Source organism: Anomalospiza imberbis, chromosome 6 (genome assembly GCF_031753505.1).
Source record: "Anomalospiza imberbis isolate Cuckoo-Finch-1a 21T00152 chromosome 6, ASM3175350v1, whole genome shotgun sequence".
Taxonomy (NCBI): Eukaryota; Metazoa; Chordata; class Aves; order Passeriformes; family Viduidae; genus Anomalospiza; species Anomalospiza imberbis.
The window spans coordinates 8,424,472-8,450,823 of NC_089686.1; the positions used below are offsets into that span (position 1 = coordinate 8,424,472).

A 26,352-nucleotide genomic window follows, 5' to 3' on the forward strand; every position below is an offset into this window, starting at 1 on the left:
CTCCCTCCAGAGGGACATTTCTCTTTCCAGACACTATTAAAAAAATCCTTGAAAATTAACTTGCAATATACATGTCCCACTTGAAAAACCTAAAGACACTTCAGTTACCCTCTTCTTTAGTCATGCAAACATACTCCCCCCAGTGTCTCAACTTTGGGTCTTTGTAGACTCAGTGGGAAACAAAGAGCCCAGAAATACCACACCACCAAACTCTGACAGCCAATGACTGCCTTGCTCTGGGACATTGCTCAGTTGGTGGCCTGGTCCAACTCAGCCTGGTCCAGGAGACATGACAAGCACTAAAGGGACACAGAGCAACAAGGCTGCACAGCACATGGGAAAAGGCTCCCAGAGAGGCAGTGCTCCCAAAACCGCTTGCACCAGGGACTGCTCCTCCCTCACCACAAATTTTCTGGGGTATGAAATGTCACGAGAAAGGTCTGGTATTGTCTTTTTATCTTATTTTTGTTCACAGCCCCTGAGGGAGCATTAGCACTTTGCAATTGCTTTTCCCTGTTCTTCTGTCATCTGTGGATATTTCCATGACACACTTGCCCTGAGGCCATCAGATTCAGCTGCCAGCCCTGAGGGCATCTCCACCTGGCTGAACGTAATGAGCAATGGAGGGAGGACATTTTCAGAGGACAAGACACTTGGATTTTACAGAGAAAGGGTGTGCTCAGAAAACTGTAGCATTAGCCCTATTGACAGATTGAAAATGTTTGCAGAGAGCAGCAGGAAGGCTGGGAAGAGCCTAGGGAAGACAGGCTGAGCTGTGGCCCTGCAGAGGGTGGCCAGCAGGTCTATGTGATTGTGCAGTTCTAACTCTTTGGTCCCTTCTATCAGCACCCCAGGCCTTGTTTCAGCAGAGACTGTGGTGACATCTGGTCCATGGGCAAGCAGCTACTGATTTATGGCCATTTCCTGAAGGAAGGGGCTGTCACTTTCCCTTCATCTGCATTTGTGAAGACTCTGATGGAATGCATTCAGCAAGCAAGAGACACAGAGATTTCTTAATGGTGTCAAGAAGGGATGTTTTCCAGACCCAATGAAGCTCCATATTTATGTCTCTGGTTCTTCTGAGGTAAGGAAAATGTGAATCCAAACCCTCACCCTCACAGAGCAAGCTGAGAACTGAACCCAGACCACCTGCATGCCAGGAGAGTGCTCCAGGAACTGGTGTGTTATGACAAAAGCGGGTACCACCCCTAAACCACTGCAGGTGGAGAAACCCAAACCTGCTGCCGTGGATAAACTGAGCTCCAAGGATACCTAACAAAACATCTCTGGAGATCCAGCAGCTCAGCAGGCTCAGGAATCCAGATGAACTGAACTTCTCCTGCAGATCAGCCCCCTCTGGGCCTGTGTGGGAGAGATCCAATTTCTTGGGCAACAGAAACAAATGCCCTCCCTCCAGAAGGTATTTGTGTTTAGCACAAGGCAGCAGCCCTAGCAGAGAGCTGGGGTGCCTGGCAGTGTCGCTGTAGAGCAGGACGGTAACGAGAAGACTCCAAGTCAAAGGCTAGAGAATGAACTCTGATTTTTAAATGCACCGCTCTATTTATAGGGAATATCGTGCAGGCTAATTTCGTTGGTCTTAGAGTAAAAACATCTCACACCATTGGTGTGCAGTGAATGACGCACAGTGGCAGAACTTATCTATAAACAATGTGAACAACAAGATAGATTACAGAATTATTTACATTCTTTCCCAACTGTCTCCCAGGCTCTCGCCTGGTTAAAAAACCTTCTCTTTTTCTCTCTGACTGAACTGAGAATATCCACATGGCAGCACAGTGCTGGACTCATTTCTGCACATGTCATGTTTCAAGCTCAGAAATCTCATTTAATTCTAGTCCCCAATTATGGATCTCTTCCAGGTCCTGCTCTTCTGCTTCCTGTGCTGCATAGTGACATATTGGTGCATTCCTTATCCTGCACACTTTCTGCATTGTACAGGAATTCACTACTGAAACCACTAGCAAAAATAAAGCTAACCAAAAATATCTGCCCCAAGAAGTATTTTGGCTTTCTAGGTGCAAACATATGGCTGAAATGAGTAAATAGGGAGATCTTCCAGCTGAGTTGTTCTCCTGTGTGTGCATGCACATGTGCTTGTATCTGCATTTTTCCTTGAACTGTTGTCATCTTCACTAAATATTTTACTATGTTCAAAAGCATGTTTTTAAAGGGCTTTCAACAGTAGGGAAGAACACATGGATTTTTATTCCTCTACTGCACTAAGAATAATTCACTAGTCAGATACCACACTGCTCTCTTGATCAGCTGGTTCTGCAGAGAGAAACCACATCCTATGCGCACAGAGAATCCCTGAGTCACCACTCTATCTTCTGATCCATCTTCTCCATGTTTGAGCCATGGCAAGCTGGGGCCTTGAACTGGCTCTGCTGCTCAAGGATTTATGCTAGCAGGCACAGTTGGCAGAGTATAAAGATTAGAGATACAATTAACAAAATATGCTTGGATTACTAGAGTCCTTTGACTGCAATGGGACACAGCATGAAGCTTTTATTCTGTAGAAATCTAAAGCAGTGGGAGTTGAACCCTGGCCTCAGAAGTCCACTGACCTGAATTCTGGTGGGAGTCACCTCTCCTGTGATCTTTGAGACACCAAGTCCCCACAGAGCTGGTGGGGCCATGCTAGCTGGTGTCATGGGGATTGTGCTCCTCAGGACAAACTAAGGGCTACCATAATCTCAGGTGGATGCCAAGTAGTACAGCCACACTTCTTGCCTTCTTTGCCATAAATGCCAAGGAGGCCAACTGTGGCACAAAGCCTTGAAGTCCCTTCCTACCCTGTGCTCTTCACCAACACCGCTGCAATACTCACAGCCAGAAAACAGGGGTGATGATATGGACACATTCCCATTCAGCAGCACTGGTCTCCTGGCTCACACTGGCTGCTCTCGTGCTCTCCTCAGCTCCCACTAGGATGAGGGAAACTTGTCCTGTTGATCTCAGTGGGCACTGGATCAGACCCAGTGCACATTCTTGCACAGCAGCTGGTTTTGGCCCCAGGCTGGTTACATGTGGAATGGGCAGCATTATTTTCCTGTTTTTAAAAGATTACTAATGAAATGTCTGAGCATTATAATAACTTCAACACAGAAAATCTACTTATAATTTATAACTTTTCTTTTTCATTCTTGGTGGTGGTAAATAGCTGGCCATGAATACAAGTTTATTTTCAAGACGTGTCCCAAATCCCTTCTTCTGATGAGTGTCCAGGGTTTAAGAATGCAATTTTAAGCAGACAAGTGGGATTCCCTTCTGCTGATTTTGGGGTGGGGGTGGGGGGGGAGGTTTGCATCAGATCATGCTTGCAGGGAGGGGAAAATCCCAAGGTCTGCTCATCCTTCTTGCATGCTTCCCTGCTTTTCCTCAGGGAGGCATGCAGAACACTTCCCAGCCCCACTCCTCCTGGCTCTCTCCATCACCAGGAGGCTGCTGTGCTCTCATGTCAGCGTGGCCTCACCGCTGGAGCTCGGGGAGTGCAGCAGCCAATCGGGCAGCCCTCATCAATCTCCCTAAGTGTGTTCAGACTCTGCGAGGAGCATCCTCACCACTCCTCTTCCCTCTCTGCAATGACCCGAACTCCAGCTCTGCACGCAGAGAGCAGTGAGGCATAATGCAATGCGGGGCAGCCCGGAATAATCTGGTTGGCATCCAAGGATGTATATTCACTGAGAGGCTGAGGAGTGTGTCAGCATTTAGTTTCAGTCTAGCTGCACTTTTCCTGCAGCACAGAATCACAAAATCTTCGTCTCCTCCTCTGGATTGGGACTGATTCTGCACTGGGATCCTCTGAAAAGACAGAGTTTTCCTCTCTTGTTATTGCTGTACCACCACAATCTACCAAGATGTGTGACTGCTTTCATCTAGTTCTTCCTAACTGGCAAGGATCTCCAGCCAGTGGTGGGCTTACGTTTTCTATATTTTTCTGTATTCTGCTTCTGCTTCCCTGTGCTCCGCTCGCTGCGACTCAGCCTCCCAGGCAAACCCTGCAGCTGCTGGGGTGTGGCTTTCTCTGATGCTGCATGAATCAGATAAGGAAAAATAGAGTTAAGAAAAGCCTGTCGTTACCTCCTCTAAACTTTCCTGCACATGTCGAAGCTATGCTTAAAGAAGCCTTTGACTTTGTAAACAAATTAAATTCAAGCTGTGTCTAAATGACCTCTTTCGGGTTGCATGCCTTAATTCACGAGTTTGCCCTTCATTTCTCAGAGTAGCAGGATTCCTGCATGATCCAATCCACCCGGCATTTACAATGGCTTAAAGCTGTGCTGTGCAGTGTATGTTTGCAAATTCAACGTGTCCTATGCTCTGTGTTCGGTCTGTTGGCTGGACAACACGGCACTCTGGAAGAAGGAATTATTTTCCTGGGTTTCCCTGCAGAGCAGGAGGAAATTAGCAATTTAATTTTTTTTAAGGGGAAAAGATACACATTTTAATATAAAATATTGCTGAAGCAGAACAGTGATGACTGGGGGAATGAGTCTAAAGAGTAATGCAACACAGTGCTTAGCTGGCAGAAGAGTATCAATAAATTACAAATGTGCTCTTTAGTTTATGCAGAGATTGACCTGTTTTAAAACAAGCAATTTGTAGTCTTAAAGTTGTGTCTACAAAAATGGCAGGAATCTAAAATTTCTACAGTATATTTTTCTCCCTAAAATATACAAAAAAACTATGTTTATCTACATGCTGCAATAAATTTTCTCACTATTTATTCTGGTAGAAGTTATAGTCTACAAAACATAGTCTGTAAGATTTTGATAGCCTAAAAGTGGAGCACTTTTATTTTTTTCTTTAAATGCCTGATTATTTCTGTTTTCTTTTGTAAATAGTTTAGGATTATATTTTCCATAACAATGGAAAGTCAGAAATTGCTTGTCAGACTCTGAGTCCTATTATTGCCTAAGTTGACTTGTTGGAATCAAGGAGACAACTCAAGGAATAACTCATATCTCTCCACCCAACAAAAGATACAGATACAGTCTGACTGTCTGCTGGTTACCTGGTGATTAGATAAACCAATTGAATTGCTATAAGGTTATAGCAAATATTTTAGGACTACACTCTGACAGCATTTAAGTATTATTTATTCAAAATATATTTGACATAGTTTTGGTGAAAATATTTTCTTTTGTAAATGTGACTTTTCCAGTAGTAGCTTTTTCCTAATATTTGTCTGCCTGCACAGATTAACTTGTTTAGCAAACAAACTAGTTTTGTGGTTCTTACTAATCTTTCTATTTACCACATCAGAGCCATTCTTGGGACTTCTAGGTGCTACCTAATAGAAACAAATACAACCAGAACACTAACACAGCACTCCACCAAACCAGGCTTTCCTCACCGATTAGCAAAATGTTTGGGTTGGGTTTTTTTTCAGGCTTTTTTTTGGCTAAGGAAACAAAATTTCCCCATGCCATGAAGCTGGGTTGTTACTTCCATGGTACCAGTTTTCGGGTGGTGTGAAAGGATGCTGTTGGTGTGTCACATGTAAGAGGAGCATCTCCTGCATGGGGTCGTGCCATGGCACCAACCAGCTCCTGGTGCCTGGGAGGTGCCAAGCAGGATCAGAGCCATGACACCTACAACAAGATCTGTGCTGGGAAGGGGTGCAGCAGGGAAAGATGGCTGCATCTGAAATTTGACAGGCATCTGCTTTCCAAACAGTTATTGCTGATGTTTCCTGGCAATGGGTTATCATCCTCGGAGCTCAGGGTGTGGCAGCTCTGTTTTTCTCAGACAGGTAGGCTGGCTGGCTGCCCAGGCATGCGATACGGGCTTGAGAAAGGAGTATCAGCGTAGTGATGAGGCAGGATCATCTGAGCAAGGGTGGGGAAAACCACACCATGAATCCCACATCAAGCAGAGCATATTAAATGCCTCGTTTCCTCCACGGCATGGAAGGAAGACTGGCTAAAAATAGGCTGGTTTTGTAAGCTCCTGTCTCTGCTGGCTATATTCACTGCTCCTGCTTTAGCTGTGTGTCAGGATGACACAGGTGAGAAACAGATAAACAAAACTTTGCCAGTTTTCTTTATTAGCCACACAAGAACAGGCATGCACTTGGATCTGATATCTGGAGGAGGCTGGGAGCATTTTGCAGTTGTTGATGAACATGTTTTTCATGGATAATTTTTGAGTCAGAACAATAAATAAGTAGGAGAAGAGAACATCTCCATCAGCAAACTGTGGCAATTGGCCAAATCCTAAAATATAGAGGTCTTTCTAGCACAAATGTTTTCTAAACCTTTTCTTCACCTTATTTTGGGGCATGATCTATATCCCCAGAAACTAATGGCTGTAAAATACTCCATTCACTGAGTCACTGGATCAAGTGTGTATGGTCTCCTAATTGCCCCCAGACTGGAGCAGGGGTCAAAATAAAACACGAACCTTAGTCCTTTGCTGAATGGACACCTGGACCACAAGATTACTGCTTCTCAGGTGCCACGCTGATCTTTGCACTGCGTGGGGATAACACACCTGAGATCCCGAGATCAGCTGGAGCTGTAGAAGTCCATGGCCAGGGCTCCACTGCAAGCTGTGACATCCAGAAAAACTCTACAAGTACAGTGACATCCCTTCTCCTCTGTTCTTGTCTGCCATGCCAAAGGCTGCATGTCCATTCCACCATATGAACTGCTGAATATGGTCCACATATTTTGGGGGTTTAAACAAAAATGCCAGCTCAGTTGCACTTTTTCTTAGAAATATTTTCTCAAAATCTTTGACTATGAGCTGCAACAGCATCTATTCCCCATCAAGAGACAGAGATAAAAAAACCCTGTAGCAGCCAGACTGCCAGCTTGGGTGAGGAACACCCTCCCTGGCTCTCAGGAGAAGCTCTGACCTGACACACCAGCATATGTCATTTTCCCTCCTTTTACTTCATTCAGTGAGTATATTGTTAAAATGACAAGCTGTTTCAGTCTCAGCAAACACTCACTCTCTGCACAGTAATGCTTCCCAAGATCTACTCTTGTACTACCCATGGTGACACCAAAATAACTGTGGTGCCAGCACGGACTGAAAGGGAATCTGATTCATCTGGCTCTGGCAGAGAGCTCCCTGCCAGCATCATGAATCAGGTTCAGTAAATTGCATCCCTCTGGCTTCTCTCAGTATTCCCTCCCTCCTGACTCATCTTCTTCCCTCCAGAGTTTATATTTTTAGTTATTAGTTTCACACTTCTATTTCCAATGGTTACGAACGGGCCCGTTGGTGACTTATGAGCACAAGTGGAAAAGAAACATCGGCATGACAGAGCCCCACAGGCAACAAAGCTTTCTTTGTCCATGCCCCATCCAGTGAAGGGTTTGCTGTTCTCCATCAAGCTGCAAGAAATGGGGATGGTATGTACCCGCCAGAGGCACAGCACATTGTGTTTTCCACAGCTTCTGATTCATGGGAGGAATGGACATACCCCAGCAGCAAACCAAAACCAGCTGAAAAATGCTGATTTTTCTTTACTGCTGCATTTCAAAACTTCAAGAAGGAAGATCAACAGACATCTCAAGTCCACTGTGGTAGTGTGTTCCTCCCTGGGCACCAAAGCGGGATGCATTTCACCCAGCAGTTTGTGCACCATCTGTTTCTGTCCAAGGCACTCTGGCTGCAGCAGCCTCTTTTCCAGGGCTCTTGTTACTGTGTGAGAGGTGGAAGAATGTGAAGCAAAGGCCAGGGAGAGCCCCCACGAGCCAGGGCCTCCAGGGCTGCTGCTATTGCTCCTCGCTCTGGAGTGCGCTGCCACCACCGGAGATAAATGACACCCTTGGTTTGACGTGGGGACTCGCTGCCAAGAAAAACACTCCAACAATCAGCCAGGCCGGGCTTGTCTGTGCAGAGGAGTGGCTGCAAAATACTTCTGGATCCAAGCTTGCAGCACGCATGGTCAGCCAGTGCCAGTGTCCTGTGCAGATGGACATCATGTTGTCCTCGTTTCCGTGTTTCCCATGGCACAGGGCAGTGCACCCTTGTCCCAGCCACAATCCCATCCCCAGCACGTCTGTCCTGTAGGGTCTGCCAGTGCAGCCACCCTGGGTAACCTGGATGTGTGGGGTGCTCAAGGCTGCATTACTGAGCAGTGGGATATCCCCATGGGGTTTTGGTTGCCAGTGAGGTTGCAGGAGGGTTATTTTGTCCCTGGTCTGAGAGCACACCTTTGGGGATGATGTGGCAGTGCAGGGGGTGCAGAGAGGGGATAACAAGGACCTTCTTGAGCCAGTGTTGATCTGTAAGAAAAGGCACATGGAGCTGGTATTCTGCATGAGGGAGCTTTCTCCATCCTGGCCAGCCCATGCTAGAGTGCATTTACTGTAGGAAATTCAGGGCCCCAAACTCTCAAACACCAAAGGAATAACTATCTCTCAAGGATACAACCCTGCCTTTATGGCAACACAGACAATTACATAACTGTGTCCAATCATGAGTTTGAAAATGCCAATAAGGTCCTAATTTTTCCAGCCTTAAGGCTTTGTATTTATTAATAGTAGATATTACAACTAAATAGTAGTGTCTGTGTACCAAAACTTGCTGACATAATATTTTGTGTTGAAGTATCTTCAGGGCCATAAGAGTTGCACAAGTGTAACCTTTCATTCCTGTTTCTGCATTAGTTTATTCCCCTACTAACCCTGCCAGCCAGTGTGCTTGCACAGAGCCTCACCATGCAGATAGCAGCCAGGTCTGAGGTTGCAGTAATTAGTCCTGGCTGGCCTTCCAGTTTTCTTTAGTACATATTTCCATTAGATTTCTATCAGTGTATCTTTCTCTGTCAGAACAGGCTGTACAAAAAAATAAAATCTATCTAGTTGTTAGAATTACTGAGGGAGAAATATTAGTGACTTATTGCTAGCAAATTGATTGCAAATTACACAGGTGCATTACACATACACTCTTCTACCTGCATTTAGAATACCTAGAATACATAAGAGTCAAGAAACAAAACTGTTTCATCTGTCTTTCACTGCCATAAGGTTCTCCATCTCACCTCAATACAAAGTTTTTTTAATGAAACACACAGCTGGGATGGACCAGCAGACTAGTCCAGTGTGAGAACATGATGCATACTTATGAGCCAAGAAAATTAAAGGAAACAGCCCTACCACCTTCACCCTTTTCTTAGGGCACAAAAGGCAAATGCACTGCGCAGTCTGGGAAGTTTTCCAGGCTCCTATTTTTTTTTTTGAGTTCATGACACACAGCATGAAGCAGAATCCTTTAAGCTACCGTGGCATCAGATGTGTTTCAGGAGAGGTTCTGGGAATGTGGATCAATGCAGAACAGATCAAGTTCTCCACACTTTTGTTTTCAAGGTCTGGCATCACCCAAGCTCTGCTTAGCTTGGACTGACGACCAACATCAGTAAATCCCTTTGGGACTCAACAGTAGAATGAAAGGGGAAAATCTGTCCCCAAATCCTGAGGGACCTGGAAGCTTGCTGCCATGGGCTGGAAGGGGAAATGTGATAGCCCTGGTGAAGCCAGTGCCATATGGAGTGGCTTGTCACCTTGTCACGGATATTTATATTTCCTCTGACCCTATTCAACAAAACACCAACCCCAAATTTGACACAACCATAGCATAGCAAAGACTCAGAACCCATTCTGTGGCACCCACTTTCCCAGTGGGATCAACATTCTGGTAAGAGACAGACAAGAGACAGGGACTTTTTTTTTTTTTTTTTTTTACTCCTATTGCTGATTTTGAGCCAATAAAATCAATGTGGGGTTTCACCACAGAGCCAGGGGGACTCTTCGTATGTGCCTTTGAGAACATTGTTGCCTTCTTAGTGCCTCACCCTGAAAATGATAACCCTTGTCTTTGCTGGGCTCCTATACTTAATTAATGGCTGAAAAGCATCTGGAGAAGGTTGAAGTAGGTAAATGATGCAACTTAACTCCCAGTCTGATGATTGGTATCACCGTTCCCAGACTGCAATCTCTCTTTGATACTGGAAACAATGGCGAGAAAGATGCTGATGACGGCGACATTGGTTTTGGCTCTGGCTCCCGGAAGGTACAGTCATCTCATATCTTATGATCCCAATTACACCAGCAGATTTACTCTGGATTCACTCTAGTGTAACTGGAAAAGGGAGCTGGACCACAAAAAGCTTTAATAAATGGGGATTACAGCTATGATTAGAAAAACAAAATGGATTAAAAGAAGGTATGGAAAAAAGATGGAAAAGGTGGGTCAGCATGGATCTGAAAGAGCTGGATCTGAAGTTGTTGTAAAGAACAGAGAAATTTGTGATGCGGCCCAAGAGTCAGCATGTATGAGCCTCCAACAGCTGTTCTCTGTATTACACAGAAGGGCCAACATTATGATGAGAAGAGAGAAGCACATGAGGAAGAGCAGGAGAAAATATGAGATCTGGAAAGAGCCACACAGATCCCACCCATCATCAGAAAGTGAAATGATGTCAAGCAACCTATAAACAGTCTCAGGAAAAAGCTAAATAGCAAAACTTTTTTTTTGTCTCACTCCCTTCCCCTTTGTGTCGCCCCTTAATCCAGAGTGACCTTAGGAAAACAGCACAAGAATAGCTGGGCTCCACCTAATTTGGTCTAAGGATAACTCACCTCGTCCCCGCCCTGTTTCTAGTTCTTTGCTTGACTTGTGTCATGTTTGTCTCTTGCACTCTGACCTCTGGTATGTGCCACAGCAGGAGAAGTAGGGAAAGGAGAGATGTTAACCTTTCCCTTGAGAAGCAAAACAAGACTGGTGTGAGGGGGAGCACAGTGCCTTTTCTTGGCCACTGAATAAGGCAAGCAGAGAAAAAACTGCCCTTTGCATGTGTCTATCCTGATTTCCAAAGGGGAAGAATTCATAAAGGAGAATATACTTCTCGCCACCATCAATCCTGCAATTAAACTGAACTTTAGCAAAATATTTGCTGGGTTATGTAATAGGGGTGGATTACAACAGGCTGCCACATGGCTGGAAACTGCAGTTTTAACCCCTGGACACACTGCCTTGTGGTAGGTAAAGATAAGTGACATCATGGAGCTGTAAGAACAGTCAAGCTCAGACAAACCTTTAAAATACAGTTTGATGGTCCATCTGATAGAACAACTCCAAATATCTGAGGCTGCTTTTCTTCCTGATTTTCTTGCCTATACACGACCTTTCTGTCCTTCTCCTATCTCTCCCTCAGAGCAGTTCCCCCCATTCCCCAGGCGTGCTTTCTCAGGCTTCCCACTCTTTATGGCTGCTGAGGATGTCCTGGAGATGTTCCTTTGCACCAATGTGTTCATGGTGTCATCCTTTCTATGACCTGGCCACTCCTCCTGCAACTGCAGGTGCTGATGCTTCCTCTCTGTTACCTGAACCCAGTGATGTGTGCCAGGACCACGAGCACAGATGTGGCAGTTCTGGCTGCAGGGCACTGCAGATACCAAGGTACAAACCCTATTGTGAGACTGACCCGAAGCCACCGTGTCTTTTCTGAAGTTCTGTGCATCAGCTGGATGAACTTGCCCCACAGGCAGAGACCACCTTCCTTCCTCAGCACACCTTCAGCATAGGCTTTAAAGTCTCTCTAGGTCTGACCAGCTATTATTTGGGCAGCCCTTAAAAACTGGAGAAGCAGAGCATTGTAGCTAATTAGCTGAGCCAGAAAGGCACAAAGGACGTTTGAAACAGAAGAGAAAACAAACAAAGCCTTGGCGAGGACTCAAAGGCGAGGCAGGCTGGCTGCAATTTGCCGCTCAACATACAGAGAGGCTCCTCAGGAGGGCTCACAGAGACATGGCAGAAGGGAGCACCCTTTGGGGAGAGCTCGCTGCGAAGGGCTCACATGATGTGAGGCGGGGTTTGCAGCCAAAGCCACCCCCGCTGGCCCCACCCAGGGACCTGGGTGCATGGATGACCCAAAGCACCTCATCCATCACAGCAGGGACACTGTCAGCAGGACACCGGGACCAAAACCTGCCCACGGCTTCCAGGTAGGAGCTCGCTTCTTGCAGCACATCCTGTTGCTTTGCCTCCACTGCTTTGCTGCTCATGTGAGTGAGAAGAGGCACTTGGTGCCCTCAAGAAGATGTAGTTTCTGGCTTCTCTGAGCACGCAGCACATCAAGAATTTCTACCTGCGTGTTAAGCTCCTTCTCTCTCTTTTCCCCAGCTGCTGGGGTTTGAAAATCTTGTTGGATGTGTGCTAAGGTGATTAACTGGTTTTATTTCCTTTCTGCCTGGTATTGCTGTCATGACAAGCAGAGAAAAGTAGGATACCCCCTACCCTGACAGAACAACCAACATGCTACTGGGGCATGTACATTTGCTTTCATTACAAATGCCTGCAAAACAGAGAGTGGCAAGGAGCTTCTTGAAATGGTTATGCATCATTGAACTTAACTGGCACGCACCCAGACCCCCAGATGGGAGAAAGAGGAGCTTTTTCTAAGCCCTTCCCACATTCTTGTGCAAATAGAAGGGATGAATGATCACCATCCCCTGTGCCAGACAGTTTTCTGGGCCAAATTCACACACAAGCGTAGGAAAGCCAAGGGGAACTGAAACTGGTGAAGCTCTCCCTTCCTTCCGCTGCTTGCAGTGACTGTATTTCATATGTTCAAATCCTTCTGGGATTGCTTAGACTGAATTTGCGTAATTATTTTCATCCTTGGATTAAGTAGGCCAAATATGTAAGCTGGATCTCAACTTGCTGAGATCTTACTTTACACCATATTTTGTCCCTCTGGCATATATATTACACAGCAGCAGATTGCATTTAAGTAGTTTTTCAGAATAAAAGTCTCTCTTTGCTTGAGGGTGTCAATTTTCTCGTAATTCTTGCTGTTCTGTTTTGTATGGATACTTCAAAGGCTCATGGAAAGGTCCTAAACCAGGCACCTACCCATACTGGCTTTCAGTACACTCAGTCTGACTGACACCTCTCCAGACTTGGAGCATGCACAGATTTCTCAGCCTAGAGGTTAGGGGGAAGGTGTGACTTGATGCAAAAGCCTGTAACTACACCCTTATTTCTACCAACTGTGCTTGTCCTTCATTGCTTGTGATCACTGATGAGAAGGGCAAACTCATGGATGTGCCTAAACCTGAGGGATAGGCTTGTTTTCAGAATGAGCAGGCAATTATGCTTTTTGAAATTAAAGACAAAAGGATGCAAGGGGCTATGGGACCCCCAAGGCAGGAACAGTGGCATTGAAATCAGCTTTCAATTGCCTTGTGAGATGCCAGTAGGTACAGGAGAAAGGGTGGCCATTAGTGTGTCACGCTATGGGAGATCCTGTCCAGATGGACAAAGTATTTATGCGTTATAAAACATTCAGTGTGTTCCATCTGTCACCAGGTCAGGGTCAGCAGGTACAGCCAAAATTAAAACCCACATTTTTTGTTGTCCACCACCTTTCTTTCTGCTGGCAAGATGCCACCTTAAAAAAAGCTTAAATCTTTCATGAGTGAAAATTACTTGCTCAACAGTCAGAGATTTCCAGGATTTCCAGGGAAATAACAATAGTTTTGGAATCACCAGCTGTGGGTGGTGGTTTGTTCTGTCAGTCCTAGCTTTTTCTTTGAACATTTGGGCTCTAACATGGGAATGATGGTGATTGGCCATCACTGGATACACCTTGGCTTACCACCCAATTACTTCATCTGCTATAAAGTGATGCTCAAAATCTTCCTCTAGGCTCTTCCCCATGAGCTTGTGTGCTAGAGGATTTGTGAAATGCAGTTGTAGTGAGCAGAAAATGCATGAGGGGCAAATCCCAGCTACACTCTTGAGACGACTGTTCCCCACTAGACCCAACTCTCCAACACTTCCTTCCTCCTTGTTCCACACATTAAATTCCAGCTTCTTCTGTACTGCTGGCATCTGCCTCCAAGAGCTCTGGAGGTTTCCACCACGCTCCTTGTTCAGTCCAGGTGAAGATGTGCCCTCCTTGGCTGAGCCTTGACTAAATCCAACTTGTACCTGAGCTTAATTCCGCCAGCCACAGTTCTTGCCTGCTGTCTCCTCTTTCCACCTCTACCATCTGCAGGATTGATCCCAGGCAGAAGCTGATGTGCTGCCATCCTTTCCTGCCCCAAGGGATGGGTGCTCCTGGTAAGGACATGTTCTGTCCAGAAACAGTGAAGTTTTAGGGGGTGAACAAGCAGGGCAACTGAGCTAAGAAAATACTGCCATGGTTGGGAAGGAAGGGCTGCTTCAGGCTCCTGTCTGTCTCATGTTGGCTCTATCTGAAGCACATACCCAATGCTCTTTGCATCTGCACTGTTCTGCTCTGCCGAGTTCCTGGTCGGTTTGTTCTTCATAAAGTGGCTGTTTCTTAATATTAATGAGTGGCCTTGCTGGAAGACTGTAGGTGACATCTGGCAGGATGACTTTCCTTTCTGCAGCTCCCTGGATGACAGCTGTGGGCCTTGAGCTGCAGATTCCCAAACCTGTTCTGGTTCATAGGCACCCCTAGGGTGTTCTGCAGTGCTGCTCTGTTATAACTTGTTCCCTACTGAAAAAGCCAAAATCTCCTTGAGATTAAAAAAGTGTGAAATAAGGAAATAGAAGATTAGTGCTGTACCCAAAATTGATCTCTTTCCCAAGATGTCTTCAAGGTCTCACGAAGGCTTCTCCTCTGTGTAGTTACCGAGAACCAATTCATCCGTGCTCTCACTCCTTTGTCTCACAACCCTTGGTCCTCCCCTCTCCAAGTTTACTGGAGGGTTAGGTGGGTGCTGCAGACTACAGATAAACCTTTGTAGCTGTTGCTTGCATCTGCACCCCCTCCTGCCTCCATAACAGTGCAGGGAGTTAGATTTGCAGCTTGGTTGAGATTTAGGCATTTCTGAGGCTGTAAATAAAACCCTGTGTGTGATATCCAGGTCATCTGGATTTGCTGAATTTGCACTGGGCTCACACTGCTGTTTAAAAGTGAATTGGCTGCCCTGCCTCATGTCTTCCTGAGTATCATGACTCACACTAGAAAACTCCTCTTGGGTTTCTAACGGCTTTATTATGGGGTATGCACATGCAACATCTTTTTGATGGTCTCAGAGCCTGTGAGATGTGGCCAGATTTTCACAGAGACCACACAAAATATGATCATAAAACTGACTAATTGTGTATTTGGGATGTTTTACTCCTTCATTCCTTTACCAGTTTTAAAGTTTTAGTTTGTTGACTGGGGACTTCATGTTGCCTGCAAGGTTTTCTGGTTTTCTGTGGTGCATGATCAGTTTGGAGATGGTTAATGGGTCCTACATTTCTCACCAAAGGATCTGTAAGAAAAGAATAAAGTTCAAAATCCAGGAGAGGAAATTAATTCTTTTCCCAAGAAAAAAAAAAAATCCATTTCTCTTTGAATGAGAATTTTGTATCTGAATATAAACTGTGTTTTATTGGCTTTTCCCTGTTTAAATTTCCATGTCCAGCAGAATGATGAGAGAAACTTTTCAGCAAGGAGGGAGAGAATAATCAGAAAAGCCAATCTGCAGCTTTTCTGTTGTGATTCCTTGGCAAAATGGACTATAAAAATATTCTAATGCAGGGAAAGAACAGTCCTAGGCCACAGCATTATGAATGTGGTTCCAGAATTAGTCTTGGAGCTGAAAATGATGGAAGCAAGGTGAGCAGAAAGGTGTCTCTGAGGGGATTGTGGGGTAAAAGCTGAGCACCCTTCTGCAATGTGCCCAGCCCTTCCAGCTCCCCCTGAAGCAAGGGAGTGGTGTTCATGTTTCTTACTGAAATCCCCAGTGAGAAGGGCTCAGAATAGAATGAGAAACCCTCTGAACCCAGCACAACTGCGTATGAGAGGGAATACAAACCAAATCAAATCTGGTTTAATTGCTGTTATATTGGGTTTGTGTGCTAATCAAAATCTGCTCTGCTCCCTTATCCCCCTGCTCACAAGGGAAGAACAGAATTCCACCTTCCTCTGCCATCTGTGGGAGCTGAAAAGCCCCTGGGCAAGCAGACACAGTCAAGGCTCACCCATGGTGCACGTGCTGTGCCCAGGCATTTTTCAGGACCAAGAGAAAGACAAATGTTGCTGTAAACGAGATAAATTATTAGCCCCTGTAGCTATGCTAAATTCTACAGAACTACAGGCCTGCACCCAGTGAGGCCCTTTTGCCCCAGCATGAATCACTTGCTGGGTTTTTGTGCTCACCAGGTTCACGTTTTAGCTTTCCATTCCTCTGGCTTTCCTCCCGCGGGTGAAAAATGGATCGCTCGTAACACATCGGCAGTGCCAGAGCGCTCCGTGACGAGCCTTCAGACAGCTCGCAGAGCAGCACGGATTTCCCCCCGGGAAGCAGGAGGGGATGCCAGCCTGGCAGCTTCTCCCCTCTGCCGCCCGGAATAGCGCTCAGGAGCTGAGTCACCGGAGCCCGGAGTAGCGGGTGATCCTTTAACGCAGGGACGATACTCAGCTGTGCTAACAATTACAGATGGAAATGGGCTCCCGGCAGTAGTTTATCACAGGACACTTGAGCCCCGTCATTGCCCTAAGCACAAGAAAAAGGCAGCGCGAGGACTGACCCGTGCTGTTTTCCCATGGCGCTGCAGGACCTGTGCTTCGCTCTCAGCATCCTTCTCATTCATGGACGCTGCTTAAAGGATAACTGGCTTCTGTTCTTGCATCCAAAAACCTTCAGTGAGGACTAACAAATCACGCTTGAGCAGGTGATGCTTGCAGTTCGGCTTTTCTGTTTCCCTATCACACCTTTTCCTCTGTCATGTATTTGTTGAATATTTAGAAAAGGAGTAGTTTCTTGAAACCAGGATTTTGAGTTTGGAAATAGGTAGGGCCAGTGCTGTTTAACTGAACCACTCTCTACATAGGAAGCCATCAGCAGAAGAAGGTGATGAATCATGTGGTGGTGTAGTGGGAAATTGGAAGCCTTCACAGAGCTGCTTGTGAGGTGTCACATGTGTTTGTTTCCTGAGTCACTCGTATTACTCAGAATCATGGGCTGGGATGTGGCACATGGGTATGCCCAGGCAAGAGTCCAGGCAGGATCCTGCAGCTGCCAGAGGGACTTGGAGAGAGCTCAGGACTGTGTGAGCAGGAAGGATCACCTATGTGATACCATGAGGAGCACTGCAGCCTCCATTTGAGTTCCTTGAGCAAGAACTGAACAGCGGCTAAAAAATACATTTAAAAAATTCCCCACTAACTTCTGTCTTAACCATTCATCCACAGGAATACCCATTTCAAATACAGGAACTTCTAAGGACACTTTCCCCCATTTTTTAAAAGCAAAGGTGTTTAAACTAAGCTAACATAATTAAGCTGACCAAGCACGAGGTAGAAAAGAGAAGAGCTACGTCCACTCTCCCTTCTTTTTTTGCTGTTCTATTTTGTCCCTGGTAAATCCAGGGTACTTCTTGGGATTCTTTTCATTAATAGCATAACTTCTTATTTGAAACAAGGCAAAACCAGAGCTAAACTATCAGTAATTCTTTATGTAGCTTTTCAAATCCTTTCATGAACACTGTATAAAAATCTTCAAGGTTCTGCTCCTACCCCCTAAATACATTCAATACCTTTTTTTTTTAAGGAAAAATAAAACTAAAGCACTTTTATTTATAAGCAAACAAAGGCTGAAGACACAAGCACTTGTGTGAGATAAGAGATTGTGGAAGAACAGGACTCACTGCTGGCAGTGTTCAGTTTGCTGTGATCTCAGAATAAATGCTCTTCTCTGCTCCTGACCCATTTTGAGCTCTTTCTTCTCAGCCTACATTTACAGGGTGTGCATCAGCAACTGAGAGCACTTCTGCTGTCAAAACTCCACAATATATATGTCTCCCTTTAAAAAAATATGAGCTCTTCTCCCTCACTTAATTGATTCCTATCTATTGGCAACTGCAGCCAGTACCAACATAGCACTGTGTGGTGTGCAAGACTGAGCAGTGACCTTGTTTACCATTAGCATCATTGAAAATCAGGAGGAATTAGTTCTTACACACTGGGTTTCTTCACCCAACCAAGTGGCTGGCAGCTGAACTCAAAGGCACCAGTGCAGTGGTGGGGAAAGGTCTCTTTTAGGGCTCCTTCCTCCACACAGAAATGCTGCTTCACAGCTGAGTGCTTCAGTAGAACCCAAGGGAATCCTAGTCATACTTAGCAAGCTGATTTTCTCTGCCAGGAGCATCAATCAATGTTTAAATTCAATTTCTGGGTGTGTATTGGGGAATCCGGCAGTTTCAGTAACATTTTACCTTTCTCTGGCACTGACCAGTGAAAAAGATGACATGATGTATTTCCCACCCCTGACTGAGGCTGGTTGCTGTTGTTTCCTCTGCTCTTCAGAGGGAGAAAGTCAGGAATGAAGCATTAAAAGGCTCAACATTGCTGCCATTAAAAGTCACAGGCAATACTATAGCTGACTTCAGTGACAGTAAACAGGATGAAAATACCTGAAACCAAAATATGCATGTGCCAAGACGCTTAAAGCCCAAAGATTTCATTTCAGCTCTAGGAACTGCACAGGACAAAGCCAATGACATCACAAATGCATTGTGGAGGGAGCACTCCTTTTCTTACTCCCTCTTGGCTGCTGTTTCCCAGAGCTTTCCTTTCTGGGGCACCAGCGAGCCAGTTCAGCTGAGTAAGCCAAAGTGCAGAAGTTAGATAACTGTGCTGATTATCTGATTTTACTTGTCCTGTACTTCTGGCTTTCCCCTTTCCTAGGGAAGGCTTTTTTCTGATGGGATGTAGGGCAGTGAGGTGAATTTTGTGCTGTTGGAAAATCAGCCTTAGCTCTGTGAGGAAGCAGGAGACTTAGAAACCCCAGATGTAATTAACCTAATGTATTTCCGTCTCTCACTGATGTTTACACAGTGCTAGGCAGTCCAGAGTGGTGAATGGTATATTTAAAACGAGGTCCTCTAACATTCGGATCCACCCCATCACTCAACAGATACTTGATACCAATCAAGTGACTCACTTCATTAAGAAATAAATCCTGCTGTGTTGCTGACATCCTACAGCAAACACTGAGCCCCATTGTCATCTGCTGAGTCCTTTCTCTGTCCCAGCCCACGCCCTGAAGATGCACACCGAGTCTCAGGAACAGCAGCAACACTGACCCTGTTTTTCCATGGTGGTGTGTGCCAGCCACAGACACACAGCAGCTCCTGTGTGTGTGAAATACCCTCCCTTAATCCCCAGCCTCCCCCTGCGACGGAGGGGCAAAACAGGGTGAGCATTCATCATCTGGAGGAAAACAGTTTGTTTTATTAGCAAGACAGGAGCTGGTGCTTGCTTGTTCCCAGTTTGAGGGAGTTTCTCCCGTTTTTTCCATTCACCTGGGCTTCTTGCTGCTTGTCAAAGGCAGCATCTGGCAGCTCGTGCCCCCGAGGCAGGACTCAGAAACAGGTGCAAGTAATCCAGTAACAGGCGCTACTCCCGATGCGTGTGAGGGCTTAGGTGAAAACACTGCTAAAGAAGAAGGATCTGTAAGAAATGCCTCTCCCGTGCCCAGAGCCGCTGCCTGCAAACAGCCCTTTCCTGACTGGGGCTGCGTGGGCACAGCCAGGTCCCCCGGTGAGCATCTGCACCCCTTCCATCGCCCAGAGCAGGTTTCATCGGGACTCCGAAGGCAGAAGAAAGGGATTATTTCAGTGCAGTTCCCAATTACTCCTCCAACAAACGAGGTAATCACTGGTAACCACCACTAAATGCCATGGAAACCCCAGGGCACGTAGTGACATCATCTGCCAGGAGTCTTTTATTTTAAGATCTTTGTTTAAGAACTGTTCTAAGGCTTTGGAGAGAAGGACAACAAGGAAGGGTTCACTGAAGCATTTCCTCAGCTGGAATGTCATAAGCCACACGAGCACCTGCAAAATGCAAGAGTTTATGCCATTCCATACAGGGACTGGTAAAAAGGAAAAGGGAAAAAACCCCAACTTTTAGTGAAGCATCTGAAATGTGTTTTGCTATAGCAGATAAAAAGTTCTGCTCTTTTCAATGGCATCTGAGCTACTGCATTTAATAATTATACTTGGCTTTTATTGATGTCTGTTTTTTATAGGAGATCTTTTTATATTATTCCATATTGGTAGCAATATCCTTCTACTTTCAATTTGATAGGAAAAAAGTGTCTCGTCGAAATACAACAAATGTCACACAGATGCTTAGAAGTACTTCAGAAAAATCTAACTCAGTAAGTGATTGAAAATGGAGAGTTTGTGAATGTCGTATCCGTACTTTGACAGTCCTTAGGACATTTTGTCCCCCTGGATTTCGAAATGAGAAAACTTACTGACTTTGTGATATCCAGAAGTACCAAAACTGTGGAAATAAAAGTGCTTAAGGCAGCATAATGGCATTGCAGAAAGAGAAACAGTTTGTTTCAAATAGGTTTTTTTCCAGGTGCTTGAGCATTACCACCTAGTACAAACAGGTTATTCACGGGTAATTAACACCTATGTTTCCAGCTTGAAGAGTTGCTTTTGTTTTCCTCCTGTCGGCTATTTGTCACTAATATTCACTTTTCAGGGAGGAGCCCAGCTCTGCTTTTCATACAGTGTCACGGGTTTCGAAATAGTAAAATAATAAAGACTCACGGTCAGCCAGCTCTGAATTCCATTTGAGCGGGGAACTGAAAGCAGCAGAGAGCAGGGAACGAGATGGTTTGGGGAACCTGGAGTAAATATTACCTTTTAGTTAAAGCCCTCCACAGCACAGTCTGGAGATGGATGTCCAGCAGCAGCAGTGACTGCTCAGGCCAGGGGGTGTGACGAGTCCTGCAGGCGGTGGCTTTGCTCCCCTCTGCTCTCAATGACCTGACACGGCACTGGCAGGGCAGGAAGGCAGCAGCTCCACGAGTACCCTGGGTTTTGTACGAGCCTTGCCAATTATAGCAGTTTTCCCCCAGGTCCGTGGCCATGGCTGCGTTGCCCCTTGCTCTGGCTGGCTCCTGTTTTTCTGTTTCGTTCTGTCCAAGCTATTTTGGCTGCAGAAGGTCAATGCCAGCACTGTCAGGGCAAGTGGAAACGCATTTAGGGGACAAAGAGAGATGGAGCATATGCCCAAGGACAAAATAAAAGAAACTGTGCAGGGTGAATTGGTTTCCTTTTTCTTCTCCTGTTAGTAAAAGGATTGCTCTTGGAAATGTCTCATTTTGTTTCATTTCTAAATAATGCTTTCTCTGTTGTTGTTGGGATTTTTTTGTTTATGTTGGTTGTAGATCTGCATTTTTAGGCTCCTTTTTTTTTTTTTTTTTTTTTTTTTTTTCCCATCAGCAACAATATTAACCACTGAAGTGAAAATTTAGAATCCTGGAAGAGAATTTTTGAATTTCTGAAAAGATACAACTCTTCCCTGGGTTTGTGTGGGTTATTTTGCCATGAGTTTAGATTTTACCACTCCAGCCCTGGATATCTGGAGTTGACATTTGTTTATCTTCACAAAGGAGAAACCTCTTTCTATACAAAATATTATCAGTTATGTCTTGGTGTTAGTGCAGGAAGCAGGTAGTGCTGGTAGAACTTGCCACAGGCAGGTAGACACTGGAGCCTCTTTTGAGTAAATTCTCAGATGAAAAGACCAATCTATTTGGAGGACAGACTTCAGTTAAGTTATAAGATACATGAATGACACCCATTCACTTTTTGGGGGAAAACTCATCTGAATTGACTAACTTCAGAAAGAGGTCTTTGAGTCCAACCCTGAGGTTTCTTAAAAGAGGCAGTGATGGAACCTCATTTCCATACCTGGCTCTCTCTCTGTGAGGTTGCATGTCTACCTGCAAATGGAAGTTTTATGCAAAAAGAGTTGAAGGAAATCAATGAAATTAATGGCTTATGTATTGCAAAAGAGAAGAAATTCAGAGGAAGTCTGCAGGGCTGGCTTAAATACCTTTTTAGTTCAAACTAACTGACTATGAAATAGATAAATATATATTCATGTGTCGTAACAAAATGCAGTCATGGGAGACAAAGCATGGGAGATGTCTAAATTGGAGGTCTTCCTCTAGGCTAGAACTGGGAGTTGGTGGCCAGATGCTTCCACCCATTCATTGCTCTCATTGCCAATCTGATGTTCAGTTCCATCCACTCTTCTACATCTTGAGTTTGCATTGATCTTGTCTCTCCTTTCCTTTTTCTTTTTCTTGTGGTTCATTCTCTTAGCAGCCTGTGTCTCTTTCAGCTGGAGGTCCTCAATTTTTTAACTCCTTTCTGAATTGTGCAGACAAGTTTGCTTTCTCTAGCTGATCTCTGCAACCCAGTCTTATCTACTTGTGGAAATTTGTGGCTTCGTATTTTTCCCCCAGATATCTGAATATTCATAACTGCTAAAAAGGAACAACAATAGAAACAATCACCCTTGCATCCTCTGTATTAAACTACAGGGATTTGTGTTCCAGAGCAGGCTTTACTAGAGTCTCATGGAACATGCTGCCTCTCTCTCTTTGGGTCAAAGAAAACACAGGAACATTCCTGTTGTTTTTAATTTCATTTCTCAATTATTATTAAAGCAGCACACCCTTTTGCATAAGTCTAACATGAGTCCATGCACAGGTCAGGGTGTGAGTAGCACTAATAAAAGAAAGCTTGTGTCATTCAGCTGTGTGTTTGCAAATTTACCTGTGGGCAGAGTAGAGAAAACAACATTGTTGAGAAACGGGATTAGATACAGGATAGAGAAATGTGAGATACAATGGTGCTCCCTGCCAAGGCAGTTGAGCAGAAAGGAGTATTTTTTAATATTGTTGCAGCATAACTCAAAGAGCTTTATCTTTTAATATTTAGATGTCTGTCAAGAAGAGTAAACACAAGGGTTGTCTGGAGTGTTCTCACTGAATAACTCGTGCTGGAATCACTTGGTGAATTGGGAAATTATCGGTCTGTGATAGCATTTTTTCAATAGCTCAGTAGACAAACAGTGGATTTGATAAATATTTAAAAATAAACCAAGTGAGCATTATGAATTCCTGTCAGTCCAAAAATGCTGAAATAATTTGACAATCCCAGAACAGCAGCGTATGGGCTGAAAAGAAGGGAGATTTTAGGCTTGAAGTTGTGTGGGGATAAATCTCTGACACAGCAGTTGTCTTCACTGGAGTCACAGTTGCAGGGCAGTGCTCAGACATCCGGACTTACACCTTCCGATCCGAGATGAAACTGGAAAAAAGTCACTGACAGTGAACGTAGATTTCCCAATACCATGAAAACCAACAGAGTCATTTCTTCCAGGTTTATGGAAAAACAGTTGGCTTCTCTCAACTTAGCCAGGAGTTTGTCTCATGTGGACTTTAAAAATTCTTAAAAGATAGAAACAACGCCCATCCATATATTCAGCAAAGACAGCTGAAATGCAGCACTGACTGGGGATGGAGCACACTGCAGCTGCTGCCACCCCACAGCCTGTGCCCTGCTGGAGTGCTGCTGCTGGCACCACTCGCCCTAGAGGGGGGAGCCACATTTCTGCATCCAACAAACTGTCCCCACATCAATCCATGATGTAGGCTGGGCTTCTTGTTTTGCATGTGTGTTTCTAAAAATGGATGTTGTTTGTCAGGATGTTGTAAGATGGCTCAGAAAGGCTGGACCTTAGCATAGTCCTAAAGACAGTGCACAGAAATAGGGATGGCAGCAGAGCAAGCCTGAGCCAGCTCTTAGCAAGGTCTTGTTCCCTTTCTCAGCCATCTCAGTTCACTCTGCTGCTGTCGACTGCACCTCAGGAGGCCTTTGTTGCTTCTGGCCACCTCCATCCTTGAGGCAGCTGCAGGACATCTTGCTCAAAACTCAGAATCATGGAATGGTTTGGGGTGGAAGGGACCTTAAAGACCATCCAGTTCCAATCCCCTGCTATGGGGCTTGGATCTATCCTGATCTATCCACTAGATCAGGTTGCTCCAAACCCCACCCAGCCTGGCCTTCAACACTTCAGGTGTCACCTTCTCACTTCCCCTGTGCTGACACTGTCCCAGTGCCTCATCTTCCTCCTTCACAGCCTTACCACCTTGCAGTGGCTACAGCCAACCTCTGCTTTTAACTCTTTATGTGAACGCCACACTCACAAGAAGACAGAGGTTGCATGTGAACTGCATACTGCTTCGCAACATATTTATATTAATTATATATTATTATAGATATAGTATATAAACACACATTAAATGAGATTATATATTATTTATTTTGTATAGATATACAATAGAATCACATAATAGACACAATTGCTGAAGTGTTATTCAGTTCATGTGCTGAAAAACTGTATATTAATTAAATAAAATTACATATAGTATTTCTAAATTAAGTTATATCTGTGATCTGTAATTAATACATAATGTATAATTAGATGTAATAATATACATTAATTGCACAAGTTAAATAATTTGCTTTACTATAAATACTGTAGTTGTGTGACCCTGTTTTCATAAAATGCCTGTTAAGCACCCACATAGGATGGAATCAGAGATATACACTCAGTTTTCCCTCTCAGATTTTCTAATGCCCTCTGTGGAAACCATGCACACCCATTCCAAACTTGGGCCCAGAAATCCAACATCTCCAGAATTTCAGGTATCAAAACCTATTCAGAACCAACAGCATAAAAATCCCTGGCACAGCATCTGCCTGGACACGAAACCAGGCTGCTCTGTAAACACAGGGGTTTTCCTTCTCCTTTGGCTGGAGTGTTTTTTACCTGCTCTGGGGTGTTGGCAAAGCAGCCGGAGCAATTGCAGGACACTCCCACGGCTACTTAGGTGTTGTTTGTATTTTGCACCTTCTCTCACCTCAGCCCTATTTGACAGAATGCAAACCAGCAGCCAGATGCTTCTGTGAAACACGGAAACACGGGCTGAAATCTGCTGCTGTGACTTTTTAAAGCTTCAGGGAGGAGTCAAAGGATCAGCGGAATTCCTGGGAGAGGGAGGAATCAGCTGTATTACATATTTCTTTCCTTTACGTGGGGTGAAATAGAAACAGGTGAGAGGAGGGGCTGGGAATTACCATAAATCCGTTTTTGCTGGCGTTCAGCAGCTTCCCTCAAGTGTAGAGTATCAGCGCACGGTGAACGCAGCGCCGAGCGCTGGCACTCCCACCTCGCCAGCCCCCATAACTTGGTGCAAGCACCGTCAGCTCAGCATGCAGGGGGCTTCCGGAAAGAACCCAACAGCTGACTAAAAGTGACAAGGAAAAACGAGCTTAGAGGGGACACTGGGACAGCCTTGAAGCCCGTTTGAACCGCGCTGTTGTGACACAGGCTGACAGGCTGCATCCTGCGTGTGTGCATGCCTGCATGAGAATTTACTAACACGTACAACGTTAATTACCCAGTTATGTCCTGAAGCAAGGCTGGGAATGAATTTCAGGAAGAGAAATGTTTGTTTTGCGCGGGTGCCCACATCCCATATACTTCCAGTCCCGCGGAAACTGCCCCGCATCCCCGCCCTGCGAGCGCCCGTGCCTGCAGCGAGCTGGGAGAGGACACGGAGCTCACGGGAACAACCCCTGTGCCCCCATTCCTCAGCGGCCCCCGACATGGAAAGCCTGACCAGCACCAAGCCCAGGGTCTATCCCCTGCTCCCGCCTCAGCTGAAGCCGTACAGCTGTTGCCTGAGCAGAGAAAGGGATTGGATTTCACGGGCTGTGTAATCTGCGACAGTGCTCTTTGCCTTGGGGATCGCAGCGAGCCTCACCCAGGCTCAGCCATCCCCTTTCTGCCCGTGAGGAACGCCCCGGTCGACATAGAAGGAAAATTGTTTGCTGAATTTCTGCACAGCCCTCCTTCCAATTGCTGGAGAGAGAGGGGGAGTGAGAGAGAGTTTAAGGCAGGCTCTGCACTGGTGTTCTGGGCTATTTCAACTTCAGGGCAACTTTAGAGAACTTCAGTTATTTTTGGTAAGTTTTTATTCTTAAAACCCAAACGTCTCTCTCGCTTTCATTCTTTCTTTCTTTCTGTGAAATCTCTGATGCAGATTGCAAAAGTTTGCAGTAGATGATGGGCTTTTAAAAATGCAGAGAGATGTGGGTGTGAGCATTTTGTGTCCTTTGGTACAGAAACCGGACTTTACAATTGTAAAGACATAATGTTCCCAGCTGCTGTACTTGATAAGTGAAACCTGAAGATGTTGTGTGTTAAATGACACTGCTGGGGAAAAGTATGCCCAGAGCTTCAGCCAAGGTGCATCTCACCTTTGTCCCTGTCTTGTGTATGGGAAGAGGTGAGATCAGGGATGAACAACTGTGTTCACCCTGATAAAAAGTTTCTGATCCACGTTTTTACGTAGGGGGTTTCGAGTCTCTAAGCCTCCCAAAGCTTTCAGAGGGATGTTGGTTCTTAGTGTATACACACCCCTTCATTCAATAATCTCTATTCCAGATCATACATGT

The 26,352-nt window shown here is 45.2% G+C and overlaps 1 protein-coding gene across 2 annotated transcripts in view; it reads left to right on the forward strand.

Annotated features, from left to right (window-relative positions):
- Nucleotides 1-3,660: 3,660 nt before the first annotated feature.
- Nucleotides 3,661-26,352, forward strand: part of AHNAK2 (AHNAK nucleoprotein 2) — a 74,687-nt gene continuing 51,995 nt past the window's right edge. Inside the window, exon 1 of one of the 2 annotated variants that reach the window (XM_068192234.1) lies at nt 3,661-3,936. In XM_068192234.1, coding sequence (XP_068048335.1) covers nt 3,882-3,936 — 55 coding nt within the window. In that variant the 5' untranslated portion in view covers nt 3,661-3,881. Of the gene's footprint in view, nt 3,937-25,093; nt 25,861-26,352 lie in introns of those variants that run through there. The other variant, XM_068192235.1, reaches the window with a different exon arrangement.